This window comes from Monodelphis domestica, chromosome 5 (assembly GCF_027887165.1).
Source record: "Monodelphis domestica isolate mMonDom1 chromosome 5, mMonDom1.pri, whole genome shotgun sequence".
NCBI classification, from domain to species: domain Eukaryota; kingdom Metazoa; phylum Chordata; class Mammalia; order Didelphimorphia; family Didelphidae; genus Monodelphis; species Monodelphis domestica.
This window is the reverse complement of record NC_077231.1, coordinates 7,068,442-7,080,901: the sequence shown is the minus strand read 5'-3', so window position 1 is coordinate 7,080,901 and position 12,460 is coordinate 7,068,442. Positions and strand designations below refer to the sequence as shown.

At 53.2% G+C, this 12,460-nt stretch overlaps 3 protein-coding genes across 17 annotated transcripts in view; 1 reads left to right on the top strand and 2 right to left on the bottom strand.

Moving 5' to 3' along the window:
* TTLL8 (tubulin tyrosine ligase like 8) overlaps positions 1–11,866 on the bottom strand; it is a 62,799-nt gene extending 50,933 nt beyond the window's left edge. For 2 of the 15 annotated variants that reach the window (XR_008911955.1, XM_056797581.1), the window contains exons 1-3: positions 6,297–6,403; positions 5,680–5,791; positions 3,540–3,631 (exon numbers count right to left, since the gene is read on the bottom strand). Coding sequence is in view for 1 of the 15 variants with exons in the window: in XM_056797577.1 (XP_056653555.1) it covers positions 3,540–3,631; positions 7,949–7,995; positions 11,703–11,866 (303 nt within the window). In the remaining 14 variants the exon portion in view is untranslated. Of the gene's footprint in view, positions 1–3,539; positions 3,632–5,527; positions 5,636–5,679; positions 5,792–6,014; positions 6,270–6,296; positions 6,419–7,948; positions 7,996–11,702 lie in introns of those variants that run through there. The other 13 variants (XM_056797575.1, XM_007502808.2, XM_056797577.1 and 10 more) reach the window with 12 other exon arrangements.
* LOC130454271 (uncharacterized) lies at positions 5,751–11,632 on the top strand. The gene is made up of 2 exons (XM_056797335.1): positions 5,751–5,808; positions 5,877–11,632. The coding sequence occupies exons 1-2, from the start codon at positions 5,751–5,753 to the stop codon at positions 6,659–6,661; spliced, it is 843 nt and encodes a 280-aa protein (XP_056653313.1). The 3' UTR covers positions 6,662–11,632.
* The window catches only part of MLC1 (modulator of VRAC current 1), a 56,685-nt gene continuing 53,082 nt past the window's right edge, over positions 8,858–12,460 (bottom strand). The window contains exon 13 of the mRNA XM_056797593.1: positions 8,858–12,340. Within this exon, the coding sequence (XP_056653571.1) occupies positions 12,266–12,340 (75 nt within the window). The 3' untranslated portion in view covers positions 8,858–12,265. The remainder of the gene's footprint in view (positions 12,341–12,460) is intronic.

Sequence of the window (12,460 nt, the reverse complement as noted above, 5' to 3'; positions counted from 1 at the left end):
TGAATATTCTATGACTTCATTGGTCAAAGAAATGTCTTATGTTCTTTTTACTACGGAAATCCCTAAATGCCAAGTGAGGAACATTCTTTGGTGAAGGCTGAACTTTACATGCAAGAATCCTAATGAAGTTTACCTGAAGCATTTATTAAACTCGTACTTTGTGTCAGGGAGACCCAAAGAAGGCCCTGCCTCCAAAGAGCCCACACTCCAACATCCTCTCCCCAGAAATGATCCCCACCACACCGGGAGTTGGGGATCCAATTCCCAGAATCAGATCTAGTAACCAAGTAGGACCAGATCCATTCCAGAGCCAAATGATACCTTTCTTCAGACTATATGATCAGGCATTCAGGCTTCCTCTGAACCAACTCAGGATTGTGGGAGATGGAGAGGGGAGAGTAGATGGTGCACGGAGCCTACTGTATCCATTCTCAGTGCTCCCATCTAGCTTTCCCAGGATCTGTTTCACTTCCCCACCATCAATACGCTCTCTAAGTTCGTTGCTCCCCCTGCAGATCTTACTTCCCCCACCCTGACTTCTCTACTCAAAGCACTTGGCCAAAGAACACCCGGATCAATGGCCACTGACTCCTGGGAGGACCAGCACTTTCTTAGCTGGCTAAGCTTGGCTCCCCCACAGCCACGTTTTTCAAGTCCTTGGGATGATTTCCAGCTCCTCACCTCCAGGCCCCCTTTGGAGCGGGCTCTGGAAACACCCAACACTACACAGCTCGAAGCAGCTGGACTGACACCAACCCTGAGGCCATCGCTGCTTTCTGATGCATCCTCCTGGCTCTCTAGCACCCCAAGGTGCTGCCTCGGGTTATGAAGAAGAAAGTCTATGCAGCAGCAGTTAAGGAAATAAGGATTAAACCTCTCCAAGGAGTCCAATTGCTGTCTTCCTTTGGCCTCTCACTCCAAACAGAACCCTCAAAGGAAATGGTCTTCACCAGTTCCATACACTACACTGCAAAAGGTGCATTCTGGTAAAACCTGATCTGCTTTATTTAACTCAGAAAGTCTGGGCAAAGCGTGACATAAACAAGCAAAGAACCCAAGCTTCCTGTATTGCCGCAGGGTCCAGGGCATCTGAAAAGAAAAGAAAAGCAGTAACAGTCCCCCGACCTCACTGCACACCACCTGTGGAGCCCAGCAGCTGCTGCCCTAGGAGCAACATCTACAGTGATGCCTCAGACATCTCTGGCTGTACCATGCTTAGAAGTCTGTCAGCTTCAGTGGAGGAGGAGGGGGAACAGAAGAAAGGAAAAGAGGAAGGGAGAAAAGGAGCCAAAATGAGAGGAAAGAAAGAGAAGGGAGAAGAAAGGAAAGAGGAAGGAATGTAAGGAGGAAAGAAAAAAGAAGGGAAGGAAGAAAGGAAAAAGGGAGAGAAGGAAAAGAGGGAGGGAGGGAGGAAATAGAGAGAGGAAAAGAGAGGAAGAAAAGGAGGGAGGGAGGAAAGGAGCCAAAGTGAGAAGAGAAGGGAGAAGAAAGGAAAGAAAAAAGGGAAGAAAGGAAGGAAAAGAGGGAGAGAGGAAGGAAATAGAGAGAGGAAAAGAGGGGAAGAAAAGGAGGGAGGGAGGAAAGGAGCCAAAATGAGAGGAAAGAAAGAGAAGAAGGGAGAAGGAAAGAGGAAGGAATGTAAGAAGCAAAGAAAAAAGAAGGGAAGTAAGAAAGGAAGGAGAGGAAGGAAAAGAGGGAGAGAGGAAGGAAATGGAGAGAGGAAGAAAAGGAGGGAGGGAGGGAGGGAGGGAGCCAAAATGAAAGGAAAGGGAAGAGGGGAGAAGAAAGGAAAGGGGAAGGAATGTAAGGAGGAAAGAAAAAAGAAGGGAAGAAAGGAGAAGGAAAAGAGGGAGAAGGGAAGGAAATAGAGAGAGGAAAAGAGGAAGAAAAGGAAGGAGGGGGAAAGGGAGCCAAAATGAGAGAAAAGAAAGGGAAGAAGGGAGAAGGAAGGATGGAAAAAGAAGGGAAGGAAGAAAGAAGGGATGGAGGGAGGGAAGAAAAAGGAAGGAGAGAGGAAGGAAGTCATCTTTGAGAGGAACTACAGTGCAGCTGAAAGACCATTTGCCTGGACATCAATCACATCTTGGGTCAAGTCTAGCCATTATTTAACCTAGAACAAATCACCTCATTTGTCTCAGGCCACCTGGGGCAGTGGCCAGAGCCCAAACCTCCCAGGTGGAAGGCAGCTCTGGCACAGAAAAGACTTTGGGAGATGAGATTAACAGATGCTTGCTCTGCCTCACAGGATTGTTAGGAAGGAGGAGTTCTGGAAGTTCTATAAGCCAAGGGGAGTAGGAAAGTGAGCCCATGGAGAGACAGAGCTGGGATGGCCCTCCTGACTGTGTGGGTGGGCTTAGACCAATCTCTAATGAAGTGGCCAGCGCTTCCACTCAGGAGATTCTGTAGCAGTGATCTCGGCTGTCCCCCAACAGTAACTCAAATCCGTGGCTCAATCCACGCAGGGCATCCAATGAGCAAGCAAAGAAGCATTCACTGGGAACACCGGCGCCATGCACTGTTCAAGCTCTAGGAGGCTTCCTAGAGTGGGCACTGATGGCCCGGCGGTCAGGGTGTCTGAGGAGGGGACTCGGTGGCCTCAGACCTAGGGAGAGGGTCCTCCAGTTGGGAAGCAGTGAGGAGACCCCAAGAGACCACATCACAAGCCCTGAGTTGGAATCTGGGTCCTGATGGAGAGCAAAAAGAGGAGAACCAAAGGAAAGCATCAGAATCAGGGCAGTCAAGCCTAGTGTGGCTCACGGGACCTAGAGGGACAAGGGAAGATGCCACAGCCTGGGTGGCTCAGGGCGGCAGCACACGGAACAGGGAGCTTGTGGACCTCGTGGTGTCGCCCAGGGAACAAGGCCAGACAAGAAATTCTTATGTTCTCAAATTTCATCCTATAACTAAAGGGAAGAGGAGAATGCTCAGAGGCTTTTGTCCCTCGTTCCCATGACCAGCTGCACAATTGCCCCAATCCAGGATGGACCCCTTTTATTTTCAAGAAAGATCGAAATTTGTTCCCATGGCTACTCAAACCCCATGGAGGGAAAGGAAGTGAGATAAGAGGGCTCTGCCCCAAGAAACCGCAGCCAGGGACCAAGGGGGCCCCCAAGCAAGCCTCCCGTGGCCCGCTCATCCTCCCACTGTGGAAAACAGGGCACTGAACTCAGCACGGCAGACTCCCTACAATCCATCTCAAATAGGAGAAGATCCCTTTGAAGACTGGCAGCTGGGTGGGTCAATGGTTTGAGAGCCAGGCCTAGAGAAGGGAGGTCCTGGGTTCAAATGTGGCCTCAGACACTTACTGCCTGGCCCTTACTGCTTCTGCCCTTCTGCCTTAGAACCAATATGTGGTATAACAATAACAATAAACCAAAGGCTCTTCGGGTGGGTCACCATTTGCTCCCCATTTGGCCACCTTTGCACAATTGCCCTCCGTTAGGGAGGAGGCTCACGAATGTCAGTGCTCCGGAGAGAGGAGGAAGCAGGAAGCAGGGTCAGACGTCCCCCTGCCGCCCCGGGACCGAGAGCTCGTGTACCTTGATCGCTTTTTCTGTTAAGTGTCTTGCTAGTTTGAATCTGTCCAGTTTTGGAGACGGAGGTGATTCTCGAGAAATGTCTTGGTTCGCTTCTGCAAAAGAAAAAGAAAAGCATCTACCAACAAGCAACGGGCACACGTGCGTCTGTCACAGAACGGGGTTTAGGGAACAGCACCTGCTCAGTCAGGACTCTGCCAATGAGGGGGCTTTCTCTTTTTCTCTCCCCAAAACATTCCCTGGAGTGAATCAAGGCCATGGGGAGGAAGGGAAGGCCCTGGACCCTTGGAGCAGTGAGTGGCACGCTCAGTCACACTTGAAAGAGGAATCTGGCTAGCCAAAGACAACAAATGACCTGGCTCCAAACTCCATTCGGTTCTGGGACCCTGGACATGCGCTTCCCTTCCTGGCTTCTTCCTATTTCCTATTTCCTGCTTCTGCAGACCAGCCCGTCTAGCTAGAAATCCACGAAGCCTCTGTAGGTTTAGAACACGGACTTGAGAAGCCCTCTGCCTGAAGTGCTGCCACTCCTAACCATAAAGGACCAGGCGCCCAAGAACGGGCTTGGCTTGCCCTCTCAGGGAGTGACCGGAATAGAACAGCCTTCTACGGGGCTGGGGCAGCCCTGCGACTGCTCAGAAAGCTCCTGACAGACCCGAGAACCTCTCGGAAAGGCCTGCACGTTTTCTAGAAAGTTTTCAGCTGCCCAAGATGGACCGAGTCTGATCGGTCAGTGAAACACGGTAAGCTGGACGGGTGTCGGGAGACAAAGGGAAGCCCAAACAAAAAACCGGGAGAGCTTCCCAAAACACCTTTGGGAAAGCTTCTGCCCATCAAGCCCCAACCCGACACCTCATCCATTTTGGCCTTGAGACCCCGTTTGAGAGCTGACTTTGAAAAATGATGTCACCAACTCTTCTTTTTCCGCACAGGGCTGGCCCTCCATCTCCATTTCACCACTCAGTGCTTCTCATTTCTACTCCCTAGAAAGCCCAGGAGGAAGCAGAGGGGGAGATTTCCTCTTCCTCTCCCCACTCTGAGGTTCATAAACCAGGAAACATCCCATGATGTGCCCCAACTCCCAGAGAGGCTTCTGGGAGCCAGAAAAACCACGTCTCATTCTTTGGCTAAGAGAGTTCTTGTGGAAATGCATGAGGGAGGCACCACGGCATTCCTTCCAAAGTTAGGGCACCAGACATTTCAAGGCCAATCCAATTATCTACTTAACGCTTCCTCCTTCTCAGCACGGCTAGTTACTGAGCCTTAGTATCGGCAAGGGTGGAGGAAAGCAACCGCACAGGCTACCAGACACCGTTTCCCTGAACAAGCTGATAAATTAACTTGCAAATACAAACTATGTCCTTCTCTTCTTTCTTCATCAGGGGAAACTGATGAAAGTCTCTTTTCAACATAATTCTGATCCATACTGGCTGTAATTAACAATTCAGCATTTCTGCCTTTCTCGGCTCTTTTTCCTGCATTAGGAAAGAAATCATTTACGTGACTAGGGAAAAAATATTAGCCTGCTTTGATCATTAGCATCCGGAAGGATGGAGCGGAGATTCCTCCTAAAGGCCGGCTTTGCCCACCTTGTCCTTTGCACGCCCTTCTCCCTACTTCCGACTTCTCTAAGAAAGATTCTTAGGGCTCACTACCCACGGCCCCTGCTCAAAGATCTTCAAAAACTAAAGTCCCAGCTCCTCAGCCTGGCCTTGAAGGCCCTCCAGAACAATCTGCCTCTCCAGACTCATCTCACACTCTTGGTTCCCCAAGACTCTCAAACAAGCCCTGTCTTCTTCTTAAGAACCATCTCAGATTCCATCTCTCCTCCAGGAAGTTCTCCTGGATTGCGTGTGGCTAAAGGCTTCCCTCAGAGTTCTAACCTTTGGCTAGGCCCCTTCCTTCTGCCAGCAGGAGCACTCCCTGGTCCTGGGTTCCGGTGTGTGCCCAGAGGCCTATTCTTTCCTCCCTCCCTGTTGGCCCTTCCTCACCCCCAGGAGAACGTTCCTTGACGGGGGCGGGGGCTCCTTGTCTGTTTCCCTGGCACCTCTCCTGGTGCTGTGCCAACAGTGGGCAGGACTTAACCAATGGGACACGCTCTTCACCAAAAAAGAAAAATAAAAGAAAGCATTTATTAAAGCACCTCTTTGGGCGCAGCCGCTGCTTTCCCACTTGGCGGATTTTTGTCGACAAGTCCTGATATAAGGAGCCACGATGGTTTCTGTCAAGGACACACTTGGTCCCCTACCCTGGCCCTGCGTTCAATGCGAAGGTTAGTGCCACCTATCTGCCATCAGTCGGACGGGAACAGACCTTCCACCCATTCAGCACCACGCTAAGAAGCGACTGACTTCGGAGAACCGGGAAGGTTCCTGGGGCTCGGGCGGGCTCCCCACCGCCGCCCGCTCCCAACGCTCCCGGCCCCTCCCCCCAAGGGAGCTCTCCAGCGCCTAACCCCCTTGGGCATCCGTTATGTACCCCCTGCTGATGCAGCCTGGAAGCGGGCTCCGAGGCTGGGCGGGGCTGTTCCCAAGTTTTCTCTTCGACCCGGGGGGGACGGGGTGGGGGAAATTTTCCCCCGGGGGCCCGGCCCCCCACCCGATCTTTCTGGGTGGAGGGTGGCGAGCCCCGCGCGCGGAGACACGGGCGCGCGCGGGACCCGGGGCCGGGGCCGGGGCCGGGGCCGGGGCCGGGGCCGAGGCCGGGGCCGGGGCCGGGGCCGGGGCCGGGGCCGGGGCCGGGAGTGGCCCCCTGGCTCACCGTGGGTCCCGGGCGCTGGGGGTCTGCCGACGGCGTTCCCCTGGGCGGGACGGGCAGGCCTGACGGCCGCCTCGCCACCCCCGCGGAGGCTGCCCCCGCCGCTGCCCCCCCCGCGCTGGCAGCGGTTGCCCAGGGCAACGAAGTCGGGCGTGGGGGCGCATTGTGCGGCCCGGAGCTGCGGCAGCGGCTCGGAGAACCAGAGCCCCGGGTCCCTCCGCGAGTGGCGGCCCCTCGGGGTGGGACTGCGGGGCCGGGGAGGCGGCTGCGGCCTGGGGGTGACTTGGGTCCGGCACCGGCGGCGCCGGGACGCGACCGTGGAGCGCTCCAGCGCGGCCAAGGAGTGGCGGCGCGGGGCCGGGCTTTAGAGTTGCCCAGGGCTGCCGAGGCCGGTGGGGAGGGAGGGATGAGGGGAGGCCAGGCCGAACCGGGTCGGGCGGAGCCGCGCCGGGCCACGCCGGGCCACGCCAAGCCAGGAGTCCGAGGCTCCCGGCGGCGGTGGCGGCGGCGGCGGCGGCGGCGACGGCGGCGGTGGCGGCGGCGGCGGCGGCGGCTGCCGCGCTCAGTGTGAGCGGTGGACGCCCCGCGGACCGAGGTCCATTGTGCGACACGGGGAGGGGGAGGGGGAGAGGGTGGGGAAGGGCGAGGGCGGCCGGCGGCCGCCAGGGCCTCGGCCACGGTCAAGGAGCATTTCCGGCCCCAGCTCCGCTGCTGCGTTCGGCTCCCTCCCTGCCTTTCGGCAGAGGGCTGCGACCTGGCTTCCCAGAAGCGTCGCCCACTAAGGCTTGGGTTCTGAGCCCGTGCTGCGGGGGCCAGGTTCGCCTTCCCGGGACGGAGCCGGGCTGCTCCTGGATGCGGGCCGGGGTGCCAGCGAGACAAAATCGAAAGTCCCCCCCGGCCCTCCTCTCCACCTGGGGGTCTATGAAGACATAATTCATAGAAGTTAATGGGGGGCGGGGCATTAGCCCCGGGGGAGCGCTTTATGCCGGCCGGCCGGCCTGACTCGAAGGTCAGCCATCACATCTCCCCCCTCCCTCCCACCGGGCCTCTCGCGCTCGGCTCGGCCAGGCGCTCGGCCATTTCTCAGTGGCCGGTAGAAGGCTGGACTCCCGACCAGAATCAAACTCACACCCCCCCCCCCTTCCACCACCTCGTGTTCTCCACTCTCCCTTCTCCCCCACCGTCCCGACACTGGGGACTCCACCTCCATCTTGGTATTCCCAATAGAGTCTCCTTCACATCCCTTCCCCGATCTCTCCAAAGAATTCATGAACAGAGACACGGAAAAACTTCCCGGGAAGCCTGTCACCTCGTACTTTCTAAGAAAGGAAAGTCCATTAACCTCGCCCCCCCCCCCTCCTGTCTACAGCTCTACATCGCGCCCCATCCCGCCTTTTGTCTTTCGGCCCGAGGCAGGCTGGCAGGCGGGATGCCCATGCAGAGGTGCCCAGATTGGCCCTTTCGCTTGTCGGTCTCTCGCCCGCCCCGCCCCCACCCCTCATCTTGACCTCAGGTCTCTCCAGGACCTTAACTGCCAGGGAACACCCTCAGGTCTCGGACGGCCGCCCCTCTTTGTCAGGTGTCCTTTCTTCCCATTTTCTCTCCTTCCTGTTCTCTCAACCCCTGGCATCCAGGTTTCCAGCTTCATCACTCACCTGAAACTGCACTCCTCTCTGGATTTCCTTGAGACTTCTTGTTATCCCTATAGAACATAAGCTTCTTGAGGACAGGAACTGGCACAGAAGTGCCTGCACTTAATAAATGCCTGGTGGTAAATTCATTGTCTGGACTATTGCAAGAGCCTGTCTCACTCCCTTGCTCAGGAAGCTCCACTCTGTCTCCACTGCTTCTAGGGTCAAGTAGAAGCCCCTGCTTGGAACGGAAAGCCCTTTATGGGCTCCAGCTTCCATCTTCCCAGGCCAGGACCCACCCCACCAGTTCCAGCCTGCTTTGGCCAAAGCCGCCCTTCCATGCCCTATCTGGAAGCATTTGCACCAGCTGTCCCCCGAGCCTCCTCAGAGAGGCTCCACGTTCAGACCTCCTCCTCTGCTGGAAGGGGCCTGATTTTCTCCACCCCAAATGGCTCTCCATTTCTTTTGTTATCTGGAACCAGGTTTTATCCCTCATTAAGTGCAGGGACTGTCTCCCATTGTTGGGACGGCATCCTTGGCACCTAGTGGCACGGTGCCCGATAACGGTTTAAGAAATCACTGTGAGACTGTGTGAGCCTAGAAAGGCAGTGAGCCGAGGTGGGCATGGAGAGAGAAGGCTGGAAGTGACAGTTTCTAGGGAGGAAAGAATGCACAGAGCCCGACAATGGACCCAAGATGCGTCCAGGATGAGGCCAAGCTTAGGAGGCTGGGGGTCAGAGATGTGGAAAGGGAAGCTCTCCATTCTAGACAGGTTGAGTTTCAGCAAACCATTTCAGTAGTTCCGCATCTGGCTGGTCATCAAAGGGCTGGCCACCAGGGGATGAATCTTTTGGCCCCAGTCCCCTAGACTGTCTCAGGGGCTACGATCTGGGATGGCGGAGGGAGGACTCTCACCCACAAAACCATGGACTCTTTTCAGCGAGCAGCATTTATTATGAAAACAACGTGAAGATACACCACAGCAGAAACAGGAAGGAAATGAAACGTTTATCTTGGAAATGATAATCATGCCCTGTTAGTGGGCTTTCTAGCTCATATGCAAATAGGGGAAGGAGGAAATTACTACTAAATACAGAAGACATCATCCCCACATTCTAAGCCAGTTACCAACTTTTTTATGGGGCAGCTACTTCTCAGACTACTCCTACGAACACCCATCTGGCTCTGAACTCAGAACCGACAATAGGAGCAAGTGGAAAGGCTTTACCTTAAGTGGGGTAGCTCATGCCTCAGTTCCCTAACACACTACAAGAAGTAACCAAAGGAACTAGAAGGAGGCCCCTCGATTCTTAGGCTGATGACTGACATTTGGACAGATCTCTGAGCCTTGAGTCCTGATGACTTTGGGGTGGGACTCCGGGTTCCACAGTCAGAAACGTAACAAATGTAGAGAACGCCTCAGAGCTTTGAAAGTCAGAACACTGAACTCGGGATTCGTTTTCAAGACACCCCAACCAAATAGGAATCCTAAAAGCAATTCCTTATGTGCCTAATCAGACACAAGGACATGTTTAGGGCTTCAACATGTATTTGCTTTCTGGGGCCAACAATATCTGTGTCTTTTAGAATTTTTTCAAGGCAGAAGAGCAGTACAGGCTAGGCAATGGGGATTATGTGACTTGCCTAAGGTCACATAGCTAGGAAGTGTCTGAGGCTTATAGAACCAATTATAAGTTATCTGAGAAAATAACTGGCAATAAGAAGTAAATACAGCAAGTCTACTTAGAGAGTTGATTTGGCACTCAAGGGGGCTCATCTACAGGAGATCCCAAGTCAAGTGCAGTTTTAAGGGGCCTTGGAAACTTCAGCCCCATAAATTTGACTGATGACCAACCACTAGGCCCACACCATGCAAAAATCAATCGCAAAGGGAGTAATGGACTTCATAAAGTGGGGGAAGAAAACTGTCACCAAGCCCTGAGGGGAACATTCCATATCACAGCTGAGTAAGGAGTCAGGAAAAAGCTCCTTATTGGAATTATTTCATCAGCCTCAGGTTGCCAGGTGGCCACAAAGGAGATGTGGGAACCTCCATTCTTCCCTCAGGCTGGTGAACTGCCAGACACAGAAAGGAGAAGAGCCAAGGAGAACAGCTGTTGTGGGCTGGGAAAGGCCAGAAGGACATTTGTACAGCCTTAAAGAAGACTTCAGAAATGTCTCTTTAAACCTCTGCATACTAGACAAGGAAGGAAGATGGGCAGTCAAGACGGACTGTGGAACACTTAACCAAATGGGATCTTTGGGGGGAAAGGAAAACATAGGAAGGGGAAGCTGCCTGATAAATCTATTATTCATCAAGACCAAAGGGGAACTGTTTATAAAATTTTTTGGACTTTCCAAAAGATCATGAAAAAGTTCCACACCAAAGGCTGCCTATCTGCTAAAAAAATAATAATCCTGTGGACATGGGGCTTATCTCAGATAGGGAACTGGCTTAATGGCAAGAAACAGGCCAATTATAAACTGGAATGTCCCTGCAAAGAGCTATGCACACTGCGAAGTTTCTCACCAATTGGGGTAGAACCGCTCCTTATGTGTTTATCAATAGATTGGAGGGGAAAGAGAAAACCTAGCAAGATGTCCAGTCTGACATCCCAAGCTGAATGGGATAAACTATATCAACATCTTCCCAGTTTGTTCAGGAATGTCAGAGAAATCATATATGGGCTCCAATGTGGGGAAAAAACAATCCAGACTAAATGTGTAAGATGGGCTCTGAGCTGTGATGACCAAGAATAAAACTGAGGGACGTGCCAGGGACCATTTCCTACAGCCCTGAGTCCAGTACACGAGGACCAAGAAGATGATGGGAAACAACATAGAAAATGTTCTTTGTGCCCAGTCACACAGTGTCCTTCCCCATCTGGAATGCCATGACTAGGATAGGAGGGGGAGAGAAAGGGTGGGGGAAGGAGAGGGAGAGGAAGAGAGAGGAGGGAGAGAGAGGGGGGAGAGAAAGGGAGAAGGAAGGAAAGGGAGAAGAGAGGGGGAAGGAGAGAGAAGAGAGAGAGGAAGGGGAGAGAAAGGAGGGGAGAATGAGAGGGAGAGGGGAGGGAAGGGAGGAAGAGGGGAAAGGGAGAGGAGAGAGGAGGGAGAGAGAGGGGGGAGAAAGGGAGAAGGAGAGGGGGAAGGAGAGAGGAGGTGGGGAGAGAAAGGAGGGGAGAATGAGAGGGAGAGGGGAGGGGAGGGAGGAAGAGGGGAGAGGGAGAGGAGAGAGAGGGAGAGGAAGAGAGAGGGAGAGAGGGGGGAGAGAAAGGAGGGGAGAATGGAGGGAGAGGAGGGGGAGAGAAAGGAGGGGAGAATGAGAGGGAGAGGGGAGGGAAGGGGAGGGAGGAGGTAGGGAAGGGAAGGGAGGAAGAAGGGAAAGGGAGAGGAGAGGAAATGGAGAGGGAGAGGAAGAGAAAGGAGAGAGAGGGGGGAGAGAAAGGGAGAGGGAAAGGAGTGGGAGAAGGAGAGAGAGGAGAGGGGGAAGGAGGGAGAGGAGAGAAAGGAGGGGGGGAGGAAGGAGGGGGAGAATGAGAGGGGAGGGAGGGCAGAAGAGGGGACAGGGGAGGGAGGGGGAGAGGAGGGAGAGAGAGAGAGAGAGACACAGAGAGAGACACAGAGAGAGAGAGAGAGAGAGAGAGAGAGAGAGAGAGAGAGAGAGAGAGAGAGAGAGAGAGAGAGAGAGAGAGAGAGAGATAGAGAGAGAGAGATCCTAGCTGAGACTAGAAGCACACACCTGGAAGTTTCCAAACCAACAAAAGGGAAGTCTTACCTCTCAGATAATGCAGAACAATTAGAGACCGTCATCACCTGAGCAGGTTCTACGTAGAGCTGATTTTTAAAAGGCTTGGATACATTCATGGATGATGGACTCATAATGGAATACACAGGAAAACTGATTGTGTTTGGGGCACATCCTTGTATCCCACAACCCATTGAGAAAGATAATCAAGTCCTTCCTCAACACATTCCATGGCAACTATCAAATAGAACACGGTGCTGGATTAACAATGGATCTGATACAGTAAGACAATTCTCAGGTTTCAGCAACCATATTTTCAGACAGCTCAGAAGCACGGTATTCCAAAATAAAAGCATGATGAAGTTTCTCCCTTATTCTAGACACAACTGTGATAATAGATCCTACACTATGTAGCTTCATCCTCACCATCCCAACTGATCCAGGCCATGGCAGGCCTCATGATACACATGCCATGTAAGTACAAAGAATATGACATATTAGGTAGAGAGGGGCATGGCCCAGCAAAATCTCAAACGATGGGGATAGCGGTGAAGCCATCACCCATCCACCCAGGCCCTCCACGTAGTTCCAGGTCACTGGGCCATCTGCACCACAACCGCTTTCCAGGCTTTGTCTTTGTCAAATTCCTTCAGTGTGTTATTGGATACCTAAAAAAGCAAAATAATCCAAAATTATTTCACTGACTGTTTACGGTATTTGAAACTGAAAAGAAAATTTAAAACTCGAGTTTTACTCCTTAAATTATGCCCCAAACCCAACTCTGAAGG

Excerpts from the sequence above, each read along its gene's own strand:
- LOC130454271 (XM_056797335.1), top strand. The coding sequence starts at position 5,751 with ATGGTTTCTGTCAAGGACACACTTGGTCCCCTACCCTGGCCCTGCGTT. Across the intron at positions 5,809-5,876 it reads GCCCTGCGTTCAATGCGAAG|AAGCGACTGACTTCGGAGAA; the intron begins GTTAGTGCCACC and ends CACCACGCTAAG.